Source organism: Cervus elaphus, chromosome 12, assembly GCF_910594005.1.
Source record: "Cervus elaphus chromosome 12, mCerEla1.1, whole genome shotgun sequence".
Taxonomy (NCBI): domain Eukaryota; kingdom Metazoa; phylum Chordata; class Mammalia; order Artiodactyla; family Cervidae; genus Cervus; species Cervus elaphus.
Genome location: NC_057826.1, coordinates 33,853,966 through 33,870,410, shown reverse-complemented (window position 1 = coordinate 33,870,410; position 16,445 = coordinate 33,853,966). Strand labels below are relative to the sequence as shown.

The 16,445-nt window shown below is 34.6% G+C and overlaps 1 protein-coding gene across 5 annotated transcripts in view; it reads left to right on the top strand.

The window, feature by feature from the left end:
• KTN1 (kinectin 1) overlaps nt 1-16,445 on the top strand; it is a 111,834-nt gene that overhangs the window by 60,554 nt on the left and 34,835 nt on the right. For all 5 annotated transcript variants that reach the window (XM_043919280.1, XM_043919283.1, XM_043919282.1 and 2 more), the window contains 13 exons: nt 287-377; nt 750-818; nt 1,541-1,578; nt 1,724-1,805; nt 2,601-2,669; nt 9,611-9,645; nt 10,065-10,155; nt 11,100-11,168; nt 11,770-11,807; nt 14,212-14,302; nt 14,452-14,520; nt 15,733-15,770; nt 16,330-16,420. In XM_043919280.1, the coding sequence (XP_043775215.1) occupies nt 287-377; nt 750-818; nt 1,541-1,578; nt 1,724-1,805; nt 2,601-2,669; nt 9,611-9,645; nt 10,065-10,155; nt 11,100-11,168; nt 11,770-11,807; nt 14,212-14,302; nt 14,452-14,520; nt 15,733-15,770; nt 16,330-16,420 (871 nt within the window). The remainder of the gene's footprint in view (nt 1-286; nt 378-749; nt 819-1,540; nt 1,579-1,723; nt 1,806-2,600; nt 2,670-9,610; nt 9,646-10,064; nt 10,156-11,099; nt 11,169-11,769; nt 11,808-14,211; nt 14,303-14,451; nt 14,521-15,732; nt 15,771-16,329; nt 16,421-16,445) is intronic.

Sequence of the window (16,445 nt, the reverse complement as noted above, 5' to 3'; positions counted from 1 at the left end):
GTAAGTTCAGAAGACCTGAAAAATGTTTTTGATATTACCAGGCTTGTGAGCTTAAATTATTAACTTCTTTGACCTCAAGTTTTAAAATAGGAGTATGTATTTTATGAAGTTGTAGTAATACATGTGACAGTTAACTACTAAACTGAAAGAGTCTATAGAGATTGAAGGTACAGTTATATGAAAATTTACTTAAGTAAGGTTGATCATACTTGAGGCTTCTAATCCTTTAATTTGTGACTTGACTTCTAAATGTTTATTGAATGTACAAATCTATTTCCTTTTAAAGGATTGCAGAAAAGGATAAGCAGATAAAACAGACTGAAGATTCTTTAGCAAATGAGCATGATCATTTAGCGAGTAAAGAGGAGGAACTTAAGGTACAGTACTTCTTATAAGTGGCTACAATACTTTATAGGCATTGACTGTCCTAATCTTGTCATCAGTACGAGTGTCTGTGAAGTCTGGAAAATACTCTAGAATTCATTTGGAAATTGTCTCTTTTCTAAACTACAAAATCTCCTTTAGCCCTCTAAGAGGAGAAGTTCAAAGGCCTTTTCTCACATGATATTATTCACAATAATTTGGGAAATATGTTAAATAACAGGAATTGATGGTTTCTTTCTGATATTAAGTGGTGATTTGAGATTTCTGCTTTGAGACCTTTGCTTAGGTAGAAAAGAGACATTACACAACTTCAAATCTAATTTTATATTAAATAATTCTAATATTATTTTTCCTTTTTGTTCTAGGACATACAGAATATGAATTTCTTATTAAAAGCTGAAGTGCAAAAATTACAGGCCCTGGCAAACGAACAGGTAGATCTTTATTGCTTTTAAGCATTTACCTTAGAATTACAGTTTGCTTATATTTATTTTCATTGGTATCGCAAGCCCTAGTTTTATCCATGTAGATAATAAATATAATGGTTACTTGTGTTTGGCTGCGTGATATGTTGTTAAAAGCCTCTTCTGTTTGACCATGACCCTCACAACTCACCTGAATGTTACTATATTCATGTTGAAATTAATATTTGGTCCAAAGAAATGGATCACTTTTGAGTTATTGGTGAGTGAAGTGAAAGTCACTCAGTCATGTCCAACTCTTTGCGACCCCATGGCCTATACAGTCCATGGAGTTCTCCAGGCCAGAATACTGGAGTGGATATCCTTTCCCTTCTCCAGGGGATCTTCCCAACCCACGGATCGAACCAGGGTCTCCTGCATTGCAGGCAGATTCTTTACCCACTGGGTTGTCAGGGAATTATTGGAGGACTTGATTGTAACACTCATGTGCTGATTTATTTTAGCCTTCTGCCATTTAATCAGAAAAGGATGTAGCTTTTACTAGGATAAAAGTTGATCAGTGAGAAATAAAAAATAGACAGCAAAAATTATTACAGTAATGTGTGCTATTCATTTTACTATTAATATTTACTCTAAATATATGAAATATAACTTTAATAAGTAAAATTAAGTAAAAGAATAGTTTTGAGTGCTTCCTGAGAAATAATAGAATTCTCATCTCATTCCCAACATAGGCTGCTGCTGCACATGAACTGGAGAAGATGCAGAAAAGGTGATTAAAGTATTGCTCTACTTTAGGCCGTTCATATGCTTATGTTGAAGTGTAACTGAAGAAAATATTACTGCTAATAACTGATAGTTGTGCACATAATTTATATAAGCTTTCTGAATATATGAAGTATTTTTTTTTCTCATAGTATTCATGTTAAGGATGATAAAATACGATTGCTTGAAGAGCAGCTACAGTGTGAAATTTCAAACAAAATGGAAGAATTTAAGGTGTGTAATTAAACTTGTGAACTCAGCTTTCTTTGAACAACCTTCTTTAATTTTTAGTTGAAGTGAATGTAGAAATAACTACTTTTTATATGTAATCACTCTGAAGCAGTATTTCTATAGTTTACTTGGGGACTTAATCTATTATTTTGACTTATCTGTTTTTATAATAGACTTTTGATATTTGTTTTGCCCCAACTTTTTTCTCTACATTTTTCAGTTGATAGTTTGAGATGGTTTCATTTGCCTCCATTGCTGATGTAGTGCTAGTTTCTGTTCATGGCCAAATATCTTGAGTATTATTGTAAAGTATTCTGATTGCATGGGTACATCTCTGCATGCAGTAAAAAATGCTTTTTTTTTTTTGTTTGTTTAATTAGTTTTTTTGCTTTTACTTAATAGTAATCCTGTAAGTACTCACTTATGAAAGCAGGGTTTCCCATTGGGACAGATTGTTAAACTTTTTGAAATACGCATGAAAGGGTTCTAAGCCCAGTGTTAAAACATTTGGGATAAACCATGTGAATGAATTAGGGGGCTTAGTGGAAACTATTTTTTAGATATCATCATACATGTGCTTTATACCATTACTGTATTCCTATACCCTGGAAATATATTCATTGAAACCGAAAAATGAAGCCGCCATGAGATTTGCATTCTTAGGTCAGTATATAATTCACCTCTCACTTTATAAGTACTTACAGTAATTATATGGCTTTGATTTTTTAAAAACTTACTCAAATGGTTGCTTTGTTAATTTTTCCTAATAAAGCAGTAAATTGAGATTCTTTCTTTTAGATTCTAAGTGACCAAAACAAAGCATTACAATTAGAAGTTCAGAAGCTACAGACTCTTGTTTCTGAACAGGTATGAATTTTCATGAATTATAAGTTAGAAATATCCAATGTATAACAGGATCTGGTTCTTCTTAAATAGTAATCAACTCATTCATTTTTAGGAATTTTGTTTAAATGTAGGTATGTCTTTTAATTGCATTTCTAGTCATCTTGTGCTAGTCAAGTATCTAAATTGAGGAAAATTTACATTTTCTTCTTTAGAAGAAGCTAATGTGAACCTGTTTATAAGCACCACCCCCACACCAAAATAAAGTTTAATAGGATGCATAAAAATAATTTCTTTAAATCAGTTTGATACATTTAGCTCTCAGGATAATAATCCTTGGACTTTGGGAGCTTCAGTTTTTTCCTCTCAAATAGTGTGGATTCTTAAAAAGAGAATGGGTTTGAAACCTACTTTGTTGTTGTTTAGTTGCGAAGTCGAGACCGATTCTTTTTGCGACCCCCTGGACTATATGTAGCCCGTCAGGCTCCTCTGTTTATGGGATTTCCCTGGCAAGAATACTGGAGTGGGTTGCCATTTCCTTCTGCAGGGCAACTTCCTGGCCCAGGATCAAATTCAAGTCTCCTGCATTGGCAGGAGGATTTTTGCCGCTGAGCCACCTGGGAAGCCCTTGAACCCAGTACCAGCACTTAAAAGCAGTGATGATCAAATTTTTAAATTTTTCTAAGGCCTCTCATTCCAAGTCTTTTACATTGAGATTTTATTTACATTCTGAGCTTGTTAGAATTAAGTGGGGGAGTTTATATATAGTTGAGTAGCTGAGTGCTTTGCATATAGCAGACATCTTAAGCCTTAATTCCTTTCCTTTAGAATATTTATTTTTCCCATCTCATCTCCACCTGCTTCTGCCATGATACTTCTTTTTGTATTTATAGCAAGCCCTCAAAACTATAGCAGCCTGAATAAGCATGGCTCCATAAACTCGCACCCCAGGTGATGTCTATTCTATGGCTGTTCCTAAGAGTTGCATTCATACTCTTCTAAATATAATTCTTCAAATTCTGGTTTTTAAAAGTATTCTAGAAATGCGTCATATTATATGACACATTAAAATAGAAGCCTTGCATGTTTCTCTATTACTGTTAAATTTGGACACATTTTATTAGAGGCTGAAATGTAATAATAGCACTTCCTTTAGCAGATGCCTGCTTTCTTTTTATTTTAAAATTCACATCTATGCAGGTATTGAATTGGTGTAAGTGACTGCCAAATGCTGTGGAAGTTATCTTAGAAGTATTTTGTTAACATCCATTTGATTGTCGAGAATTAATCCATTATTTCTTATTTTCCTTTCCCACTAAATATGATACTAAGTGCTTTGCATATGCTTTATTACTTTATGTTTTATCCTTTCCAACTAAAGGTAATAGAAGAGAAAATGCTGAATGAATAATGTTTAGTGCAGGGATGTAACTTCATGCCAATGTAATGCTCAATTGGTATTTCATTTTTATTCTTAAATCTTATTCCTATTTCCTTTTGTTGTGATATGGCTTTAGCAAATGTAATATTTCATCAGTTTAAGGTTTTTTCCTCCTTCTCAGTTTATCATCTGAAGGGTAGATGTATCTTAGTCTCTGGTTAGTTTAATTGAAGGCATCTTTAATTTTTAGTGTTATGTAAAGATTCTACCAGTTGTGAAATACAGCATTGGTGACTTGGATTAGATAAAATATGATAGATATTTTTTGGTTGTGTTAATTCTTATCCAGAAAAGCAGAACAGAATTCTTTTTTGAGTTGGTTGTCAGAGATTCTGAAACATCTATTTTAATATATAAAGTTTTAAAGTTTTAAACTTTCTAAAATTAATTTCATGGGAACACTTAGAAAGCTTAGAAACTTTTCAATCTGCCCTAGAATTCCAGTATTAAAGGTGCTGGTGATTCTTACTTAGGTTTCAACAGAGTACCTGGGTCTTTTCTTTTCAGTTTTATTCTGTGTTAAAAATTATACTCTTCATCATTAGATAAGAGTAAAACCATTAGCCTTAATTTTTTTCCCCTTAAGATAACATGATACCTTAAGAACTGCCATTGTAACATCTTACATAAAATTCCCTATCACATGTGTGGAGTTAATATTTTTTAAAATCCCAATTTCTTTCTTTTTTGGGGGGTTTGAATTTTGTTAAAATACTTTATATTGAAGTATAGCTGATTTACACTTGTTTTGGTTTCTGGTGTACATAAAAGTGATTGAGTTATACATATATATATTTTTTATCATATTTTCATTGTAGTTTATTACATGATATTGAATATAGTTCCCTGTGCTATACAATAGGATTTGTTTGTCTAATCTTCCTATTGGGTCAGGCTTCCATCTATAAAGCTTCAGTGTTCAATATTTTTAGATATTCTGTTAACATAACACTGAGCATGAGATGGATTTTTTTTTTTTTTTTTAATGAAGAAGAGCTTTATGAAGAACAGTCCAAAGAAGTGAATTCCATAGCCACATTTTAAAATTTATCTAAAAGAACTATTTGATAAGAGGGGAAACTCATTTTTTTTTTTTTTTTAATTGGTTGGAGGCTAATTACTTCACAACATTTCAGTGGGTTTTGTCATACATTGACATGAATCAGCCATGGAGTTACATGTATTCCCCATCCCGATCCCCCCTCCCACCTCCCTCTCCACCCGATTCCTCTGGGTCTTCCCAGTGTACCAGGCCCGAGCACTTGTCTCATGCATCCCACCTGGGCTGGTGATCTGTTTCACTATAGATAATATACATGCTGTTCTTTCGAAACATCCCACCCTCACCTTCTCCCACAGAGGTCAAAAGTCTCTTCTGTACTTCTGTGTCTCTTTTTCTGTTTTGTGTATAGGGTTATCATTACCATCTTTCTAAATTCCATATATATGTGTTAGTATGCTGTAATGTTCTTTATCTTTCGGGAAACTCATTTTTTAAGATTTGTTCTTTGACTAATTTTTAGAATTTTTTTTCTTGTTCTGAAAACTCTTTAATTAAAAAAAAAAAAATAGTCTAGAAAGCATATGTAATGTTCAAAATCCTCCAAGCTAGGCTTCAACAGTATGTGAACCTAGAACTTCCAGATGTTCAAGCTGGATTTAGAAAAGGCAGAGGAACCAGAAATCAAATTGCCAGCATCTGTTGGATCATAGAAAAAGCAAGAGAATTCCATAAGAACATCCAATTTTGCTCCATTGACTAAGCCAAAGCCTTTGACTGTGTGGATCACAACAAACTGTGGAAAATTCTTCAAGAGATAGGAATACCAGACCACCTTACCTGCCTCCTGTGAAACCTGTATTCAGGTCAAGAAGCAATAGTTAGAACCAGATATGGAACAATGGACTGGTTCAAAATTGGGAAAGGAGTACATCAAGGATTTATATTGTCACCTTGCTTATTTAACGTATTTCCTTGGAAGGAAAGTTATGACCAACCTAGACAGCATATTAAAAAGCAGAGACATTACTTTGCTGACAAAGGTTCGTATAGTCAAAGCTACGGTTTTTCCAGTAGTCGTGTATGAAAGTGAGAGTTGGACCGTAAAGAAGGCTGAGCGCCAAACAATTGATGCTTTTGAACTGTGGTGTTGGAGAAGACTCTTGAGAGTCCGTTGAACAGCAAGGAGATCCAATCAGTCAGTCCTAAAGGAAATCAGTCCTGAATATTCACTGGAAGGACTGATGCTGAAGCTGAACCTCCAATATTTTGGCCACCTGATGGGAAGAACTGATTCGGAAAAGACCCTGATGCTGGGAAAGATTGAAGGCAGGAGAAGGGGACGACAGAGGATGAGATGGTTGGATGGCATCAGCACTTGATAGATACGAGTTTGTGCAAGGGAGATGGTGAAGGACAGGGACGCCTGGTGTGCTGCAGGCCATGGGGTCGCCAGGAGTCGAACGCGACTGAGCGGCTGAACAATAAAAAAGCAAACGACTGTGATGCTGTATTTTTGGTTGTCATTATGACTTCTGTCTTATCTTGGCAGACCAGAGCCAGCTGTTTGGTTTTTCCCTCTGGTCATTTTTATTGTCAATGCTAGTGAAAGAAGAGATAAAAGATTAGCGTAATTTTAATTTCTTTTATTTCCACCCTTCTTTAACCCCTTCCTGCCCAGCAGTCAGAATTCCAAGTGACAGTTGAGAGATGAGCAGTTTAGTTATAAAAAAATTTCAGTCCCTTTGCCCCATGGATTTTTATCCTGGAGGAAAAGGTTGAGCTTATTGAAGCAGAAACCAACAATGGTACCAAGTTGTTGTTTCTTTAGGTGTAGGAAGCAGAAAGATAAATACCAGGTAAGTTACCTGCTTATATACTAAAGAAGAAGAGACTTCATTTGGATGTAATCCTGTGAATAGATCACACAAATAAATCAGTCACTAAGATCTCATTTATTCAGAATAAAACAAAACTTTTTTTGGGTGGGGAATGTCCTGAGCAGTCTTTTTTTTTTTGAGCATCATCCAATATTCATTGGAAGGACTGATGCTGAAGCTGAAGCTCCAGTATTTTGGCCACCTGGTGAGAAGAACTGACTCATTGGAAAAGACCCTGATGATGGGAAAGATTGAAGGCAGGAGGAGAATGGGACGACAGAGGATGAGATGGTTGGAACAGAGGAACAGCATGACTTTTTATTTTTATTCTGATACTTTTGTCAGATTCAGTGGAGCTTGGTGGGCTACAGTCCATGGTGTCACAAAGACTCAGACATGAGTGAGCAACTAACACATACACGCACAACAAGATTATTAAGTAAAGATGGTAGAAGTAGAATGTTTTTTTCTCTTTTGCCCTGCAGCCTTGTTGTATTTTATTGCAGAAAATTTCATTACTGTATAAGATGTAGTTTTGAAGATCATCCAGGGAGGAGAAAATTGGGTTGGATTAGATTAATAATATATAAAGTTAAAATACTGGATACTAAATTGGGTCAATTTAATACAATTGAATATTCATTGAGCAATTGACGAAGAATACTTTAACTGTAACCTTGTTAAAGGATATTCAGTCCACTGAATTTTTACTGAGAGTATGCTAGGTATTGTGCTACAATGCTAAGGCTATAGAGATGAATAAGACTTGATTCCTGCCTTTGAGAATATGGGTGGAGATAGATGTATACATAGAAAATTGTGATGAATAAGATTCTTCTTTTTTTCTGAAAATTCTTAAAATGTGGATAGATTTATATGAAGAGAGAATTCTATCTGAAGGAGAATAAGGATGAAGAGGCACCACAGAGAGGGGACAATTAAACCTGATTTTGAAAAAAGCAAAGTATATGCTGAGCAGCTAAGGGGAAATCCAGGCTAAGGGAATACAGTATTAAAAGCTATGGCAGTGTGGAAAATTTGCATATTCAGGGCATATTATGGAGGTGTAAGAAGAGACAAGCTTGCTAGGGCCTAATCATGAAGGCTGTGTAAGGACCATGAGTTTGATCTATTTATGTGGCTGTGCTGCTGAAAGATGTTGAAAGAATGAATAAGCATTTTGTCTGGTATTTTAGATGAATCATAATGGTATCCATGAGGTGTTTGAATTTATGTGGTAGTGAAGTATGCAGTACTAAAGGTGTAATACAACTGATTGATTAAGCTGCATATAACTAAGACTTAATAGTATCTTTTTAAAATTGAGTTACAGTTGACATTAATTTCAGATGTATAACATAATAATTTGACATTTGTGTTACTGTTAAATGATCACAGTAAGTCTAGTTAACATCTGTCATCATGCATGGTCACAAATTTTATATTGTTTTTATGTGAGATGAGATTCATGAAAAATAAAGATGGACAAAAGTCATCTTGATGAAAGGTTTATAAACTTATTGCATGATTTATTTTTCAGTTTATAATCATGATTTAATATATTTTTGACATCTCTCTCCTTTCTAGTGGTAGGAAAGTTTTTTTTCCCATTGAGAAGTTCTCCTGTACCCCTCACAATATAATCCTTGTGAACTAGAGGCAGGGTATTATGATACTTGAGATGTGTAAAGCTGGAGACCTAACCTAAGGTATTAAAGAAAATAGAGTTAATTTTTAGAAATATTTAGTAAATGGAATCTTAGGATTAGGATGTGGTAATGGAAAAATTAATAGTATTTGTGAAAAAATGGTTGTAATGATGGTTTTAGTAAAATGGGAAAAAATTACAAAACTAGTAGAATTAGGAGAAAGCAGGTAGGAAACAGAATGGGTGGAAGAGAATGTTGAAGGAGAGAGACCCTGAACCTGTTCTGTCAGGCTGCTTAGCTGCCTGAAGGCTTAAGACTTCCAAGGGGGTGCCCTGCTTCTGGACACATAGTAAATTATAACATTGAGGAATTTGTGTCTATTGGGGGAATACTAGAAGATGGGTCAAAGATGGGGATCAGCTCACATGTCACATGTCACAAGGAGAATATGCGCTTGTGTTTCTTCTGCACTTTACAGTCAATTTTAAAACATTCTGTATATTGACTTAGGTGGTGGTTATGTGAAATCTGCATGTTAAAAATTCATTGAATTGAACACAGGTTTTGTACACTTGCCTTATACCTTAGTTGAAAAACAAATGAAAAAGAGCAAAGCCTCTTTCTTGGCCTACAAGGCCTTAGAGCCTTGGAATTTTAGATTTGAAGAATTACTGTAAAAGAGAGGCAAATTCTCTTTTTATCCTTAAGATTTTCTTTAATGGGAATTAAAAACTTACTCACAAGGGTAAGTTTGGGCATTTCCAGCCCATTTTATACTTCATCTTTGTCTTTCATGTAGCTTTGTCTCTTGTGTTTTCTGAATGAAAAAATTCTTTAACTGTTAGCAGTCTTTAAATATGGATCATCTTCCTAAATTTTGGATCTATTTAATAGTAAACAATTTTCATAGAATTTTATTTCTAAAGTAGTTTTATTTCATGCAAACTTGGTAAAAGTATCTTTTTTTTTTTTTTTTTTTGGTGATTTTGTTTTAGCCTAATAAAGATGTTTTGGAACAAATGGAAAGATGGTAAGAGCTTAAAATTATTTTTGATATTTTAATGACTCATTTCTACCAAGTCTGAGATAACAGAATGATTAACTATATTAATGTAAATTCTTAAAATTTTCTTTATACATCATAAAGGGAAGAGAGTGATGTACTGTTGATTGCTTTGGCATTACATTAGGTTTGTGAGAGTCATGTATGGCCATGATTTACTTGTTTAAGCTAGCATGTAAGCATGTATTACTTGAATACATTTTATTTATTGGTAAAGAGAAAGAACCCTTGGACCAGGATTGAAGGTCATCAGAAACCTTTTTAGAATTGAAAGTTTATAAAGAATGATGGGCATAAGAGTTAATCCATGTCAAATATTTATTTAGAAAGCATGTCATTTTCCTTGAAATGTAGTTCATACATGTGTTTTCAATTTATTATTTCAGTATTCAAGAGAAAGATGAGAAGTTGAAGACTGTAGAAGAATTACTCGAAACTGGACTTATTCAGGTGGCCACGAAAGAGGAAGAGCTGAATGTAAAGCATATTGTATATTTGTTTTACCTGTGATTATTCAGTGACATGAAGAGTTTTTGCTGTAACGTGTAATATTTTTCCCATAGCTTTTAGTTACCCACATTTTATGAATTTATATGATGTTCTTTTTTCATTAAATTTAAGATTTTATTATAAATAGAAAAATGTGTGCTTGACTGTAGCATTTACTGTCTTAATGAGGTAGATACTGTTGTTATGGTTTGTAGTGCTTCCCATCTCCACCCATGCCCGAATTACAACCAAATAGTAACTAGTTATAATAGTAACTAGTAGAGTTGATAAGTTCATGAAGTAGTGTTAGAGACCAGAGAAATGAGAAAATGAAGTTCCATTTTATGGTTATCATTAGCTTTGCCTGAGCGTGTGCTAGGTTGCTTCAGTCGTGTCCGACTCTTTGCAACCCCATGGACTGTAAGCCCACCAGGCTCTTCTGTCCTTGGGATTCTCCAGGCAAGAATACTGGAGTGGGTTGCCATGTCCTCCTCCAGGGGATCTTCCTCACCCAGGGATCGAACCCACATCTCTTAGGTCTCCTGCATTGGCAGGTGGGTTCTTTACCTCTAGCACCACTTGGGATGCCCCATCGTTAGCCTTAAGTAACTTAATTTGAATAGGATTGCTGGAAGAAATAGGGTAAACAGTGTATTTGATTTTAAGGTGAGAAGTGACATGACAAGTGGTATACTTTGTGGTTTTCAGGTTGTGGAAACATAAGTAGAAATACTTGAGAGGATAATCAAATTAAAACTCTATTTGGCTGGCTCTGGAAGTTATAGAATTGTAGACATGTAGAGCAACTGAGATTTCTGGGCCTTCAGAAAGGAAAAGAAGCAGCTAGAGAAAAATAAGAAGCTACTATATTTTGAAGCTAGTTGTTTTTTCAGAAAATTAAAATATGTTGTACTTATGTGTCTTTGAAAAAGGCAATAAGAACAGAAAATTCATCTTTGACAAAAGAAGTTCAAGATTTAAAGGCCAAGCAAAATGATCAGGTAATATATTAAGTGGATCCTGTAACTGTTCTCTTTTAAACATTGGGCATACCTGTTATCAAGTACAGTAGCAAATCTTGTTTGTTCCTCCCTTCTCCAACATGGCATTTGTCATTTGTAGTTTTAATCTGTGATTGATTGGTGACTTGATTGTGAGTAATAGGAGCTGCAGTTTAGTAAACGCTGACTTTATGGCAGACACTGGATAGAGTACTCTAGATAGCATGTCCTTGCTCATTACTATAATGATAGATGGTTTTGAATATATGTATGTAAAGTAAAAATTCTAAATAATAGTATAAGAGGTTACCTATCTTCTCCTTATATGGTTAGGATCATTGAGTTAATAATTTTAATATTTATACATTTATTTTTCTTTTGACCTATACTTACCATAAGTAGCTTTAAAGCTCCTTACTTTCAAAGTGCTTTTCATTTTCATAATTCTGACATTTAAAAAAATCTGGAAAGAATTCCCATGTTTATTTTTCACAGATTTTGGTATAGTAGAAAATTTAATTTAAAAAATAACAAATTTTTCTATTTATGACCCATTTATGTTTTGAGCATATTACTAAGTAGGATACCCTCCTATTTCTAGGTTTCCTTTGCATCTCTAGTTGAAGAGCTTAAGAAAGTGTAAGTAATGACATTATTAAGCTGGTCTTTTTTGCTCCATTTTCTTCCTGCTCATAAGTCTTACTTTATTGTGCAATTGAGGTGGCTAGGATTTTTTCATTGTTGGAATAAGGCAACTTAGCTGTGCTTTCCCAGTGCAATTTGTGATTGTTAAAAATCAATTTCCATGATGGACTCCCATTTATGAACTTAGAGTATCGAATTGTTAATTTTGTTTAAGCAGTAAGAACTATTAATGAACAAGTTATATTGAATAGAGGTCAGTTTTTATATGTGTTGTTTTCTTGACGTGTCTGTAACGTTTAATGCTATAATTGCATATAAGTTCTGCGATAGCTTTCAGAGTTCTCTAGAAGCCTATATTGTTGAGAGGAACTTAGTTCTTCCCCGTATTCTTTGGAATACAAATCTTACATTCCCTTTGCTCTTTTGAAGCTTGTCACCAGCTTCTTGTGTGAATAGACTTCAACCATCTAGTAGTTCCTGCTTAATTCTTTTTTTTTTTTTTTTTTAATTAGTTGGAGGCTAATTACTTCACAACATTTCAGTGGGTTTTGTCATACATTGATATGAATCAGCCATAGATTTACACGTATTCCCCATCCTGATCCCCCCTCCCACCTCCCTCTCCACCCAATTCCTCTGGGTCTTCCCAGTGCACCAGGCCCGAGCACTTGTCTCATGCATCCCACCTGGGCTGGTGATCTGTTTCACCATAGATAATATACATGCTGTTCTTTTGAAATATCCCACCCTCACATTCTCCCACAGAGTTCAAAAGTCTGTTCTGTATTTCTGTGTCTCTTTTTCTGTTTTGCATATAGGGTTATCGTTACCATCTTTCTAAATTCCATATATATGTGTTAGTATGCTGTAATGTTCTTTATCTTTCTGGCTTACTTCACTCTGTATAAGGGGCTCCAGTTTCATCCATCTCATTAGAACTGGTTCAAATGAATTCTTTTTAACGGCTGAGTAATATTCCATGGTGTATATGTACCACAGCTTCCTTCTCCATTCATCTGCTGATGGGCATCTAGGTTGCTTCCATGTCCTGGCTATTATAAACAGTGCTGCGATGAACATTGGGGTGCATGTGTCTCTTTCAGATCTGGTTTCCTCAGTGTGTATGCCCAGAAGTGGGATTGCTGGGTCATATGGCAGTTCTATTTCCAGTTTTTTAAGAAATCTCCACACTGTTTTCCATAGCGGCTGTACTAGTTTGCATTCCCACCAACAGTGTAAGAGGGTTCCCTTTTCTCCACACCCTCTCCAGCATTTATTGCTTGTAGACTTTTGGATAGCAGCCATCCTGACTGGCGTGTAATGGTACCTCATTGTGGTTTTGATTTGCATTTCTCTAATAATGAGTGATGTTGAGCATCTTTTCATGTGTTTGTTAGCCATCTGTATGTCTTCTTTGGAGAAATGTCTGTTTAGTTCTTTGCCCATTTTTTGATTGGGTCATTTATTTTTCTGGAATTGAGCTTCAGGAGTTGCTTGTATATTTTTGAGATTAATCCTTTGTCTGTTGCTTCATTTGCTATTATTTTCTCCCAGTCTGAGGGCTGTCTTTTCACCTTACTTATAGTTTCCTTTGTAGTGCAAAAGCTTTTAAGTTTCATTAGGTCCCATTTGTTTATTTTTGCTTTTATTTCCAATATTCTGGGAGGTGGGTCATGGAGGATCTTGCTGTGATTTATGTCGGAGAGTGTTTTGCCTATGTTCTCCTCTAGGAGTTTTATAGTTTCTGGTCTTACATTTAGATCTTTAATCCATTTTGAGTTTATTTTTGTGTATGGTGTTAGAAAGTGTTGTAGTTTCATTCTTTTACAAGTGGTTGACCAGTTTTCCCAGCACCACTTGTTAAAGAGGTTGTCTTTTTTCCATTGTATATCCTTGCCTCCTTTGTCAAAGATAAGGTGTCCATAGGTTCGTGGATTTACCTCTGGGCTTTCTATTCTGTTCCATTGATCTATATTTCTGTCTTTGTGCCAGTACCATACTGTCTTGATGACTGTGGCTTTGTAGTAGAGTCTGAAGTCAGGCAGGTTGATTCCTCCAGTTCCATTCTTCTTTCAGAGCTCTCTAGAAGCCTATATTGTTGAGAGGAACTTAGTTCTCCCCCGTATTCTTTGGAATACAAATCTTACATTCCCTTTGCTCTTTTGAAGCTTGTCACCAGCTTCTTGTGTGAATAGACTTCAACCATCTAGTAGTTACTGCTTAATTCTTGTTTAGGAAGAACTCTTAAGTGTTTTTTCCTGGCTTCAAGTTGCTCTTTTACTTAAAACGGGGAGAATTGATTTGGTGAACTTGTTCATGATTTGGTGCTGTTTTTATATCTTAGTGGTGGGTCTTGATGATTTCTCTCCACGTTTAACACTGCATTTCCTTATCTAAGGATCCATGAAAAAGATGGAAAGATCAAGTCTGTGGAAGAGCTTTTGGAAGCTGAACTTCTCAAAGTTGCTAATAAGGAGAAAACTATTCAGGTATTCAGAGAGATAAAACCTATGTTTTGTTTTTTTGTTTATCAACTTTAGTGAATACCATTTAATTTCATGTGTTTGTCTGTACATTGCATTTTATGTCAATTTCTATGTTTCCATTGTCCAATCTTGTTTGTTTTGTCATTGTCAAGGATTTGAAACAGGAAATAGAGGCTCTAAAAGAAGAAATAGGAAATATCCAGCTTGAAAAGGCTCAACAGGTAAAAATCCCAGAGCCATAGCATGACAGATTTATTAGTGTATATGTATTTATGAACTATTTGGTTTTTTTCTTGTTACTCAGAAAAATACTTTTTAGTAGTGTGTTGTAAGTATGTTGGGTTTTGTGCTTATTATTTTTGCCTGATTTGAGAAAATGTTCTTAATATTTGAATCAACATACCTTTTAATTGTTAAAGTTCTTTTTCTGGGAATTTTTCTGTAGTATTGTTTATTTTAGTTTGCCAACTTAACAAAACACTTTGGTAAACTTATTTTTTAAAATGCATGTTCCAAAATATTTTTAATATATGTATTACTCAACCTTTGCCTATAGAATAAAGTACAGATTTCATAGGGGTATTTCAGAGGAAGATGTGGTTACTGGAAATAAATGTGTGGTTTTGGTGAATTTAATCTGATAAGGTTTCATTGAAAGAAATATTGAGATTGCATGGAAGAGATGATTCATACATTCATCCAACAGATTAATTTAGAAATGTTTATTCAGTTCCTCCTACTTATCAAAGTATTATTTGTTGGAGATAATGTGTTGAATGAAATAAAGTATGAGGAAATGATTAAACTCCTAGCAGAGATTGAGAATTCAGAAAGTCCCCTCCTGAGGAGCTGATACTTAAGCCGAGATCTGAAGGGATTGTGAGAAGACAGTGGGGAATAAAAAATCCTATTGTATTGTGTATGATAAAAAGAGGAGATTAAAGGAGAGTATAAAGAATACTCCAGTATTATTATCTGGGGAATCCCCATGGACAGGGGCCTGGTGGGCTACAATACATGGGGTTGCAAAGAGTTGGACATGGCTGAGAGACTAAGCACACACATAAAGTACTGTTGAGTAGTTGGCCTTGAAGACCAGGAGGGAAAAGTGCTCTGACCTTATAGGGAGGTATGTGGACAGTTAATATTCTAATTTTCACAATTTTAGGTTTTAGAAGTATCACTTTCCTTAGACTTACCATTCGTAACTGTATTCCTTGTCTCTTCTCTCCCTATCCCCCTTTTTAAAATTTTTTACTCTTACTGTCATCAGAGGCAGGAGAGGGTGAAATCAAGTCATCTCATTTTGACATGAATAATTCAACCAAGATCTTTGTGATTTGAAATGTACATATTTTAAGGTTTATCATAAAGCCTAGTAAAATAAACTGAAAGACAATGAGTTACTGTTTTTCTGCTTCTTTGCATTTCAGTTATCTATCACTTCTCAAGTTCAGGAACTTCAGAACTTGTAAGTATCATCTTCCTCACTTCGCTTTAATATTTCTTTTCCACAAGTTAAATATAAAATTATAATGAAAATCCTAACTCCTTTTTATTTGATTTCAAGTAATATTTTAAAGAATATCAAATTATATCTTAAAGGCCTCAAGGTCTTAAATTTTTCATTAGACGTTAATCTACAGGTTTACCGATGGGAGTGGGGACACAGTGGAAGTCTTATTTTTCTGGTTTATAATCTAAACATGACCTTAAACTGATGTGTTACTCTTTGTTCATTTTAATAGTCACTGTGAAACTGGTTATATATTTCATACCCAAACTAGTTGTAATAAGCTAAATTTGCCGGTATTGACTTAAACAGTGTGTTAATGGGTGGGAATAGAGCTGCTTCTCAGTTTGATGTCTTATATGCCTTTATACATAAAATATTTATTTTTTAGCTTATTTAATCAATTTGGGTTATGAGTGTAATCTGAAATATACTTTTCCAGTCTCCAGTACTTTTACTTTGTTGAGTCTTGAGTCATGTAACATTTGCATTGATAGTTCTGTTAACTTACTGTTAGATTAAGAGGGAAGGAGGAGCAGATGAATAGCATGAAGACCGCTTTAGAAGAGAAGGAGAAAGACCTCGACGACAGAGGGAGACGGCTACAGGTGAGAAGGTAAAAACGAAAGGTAA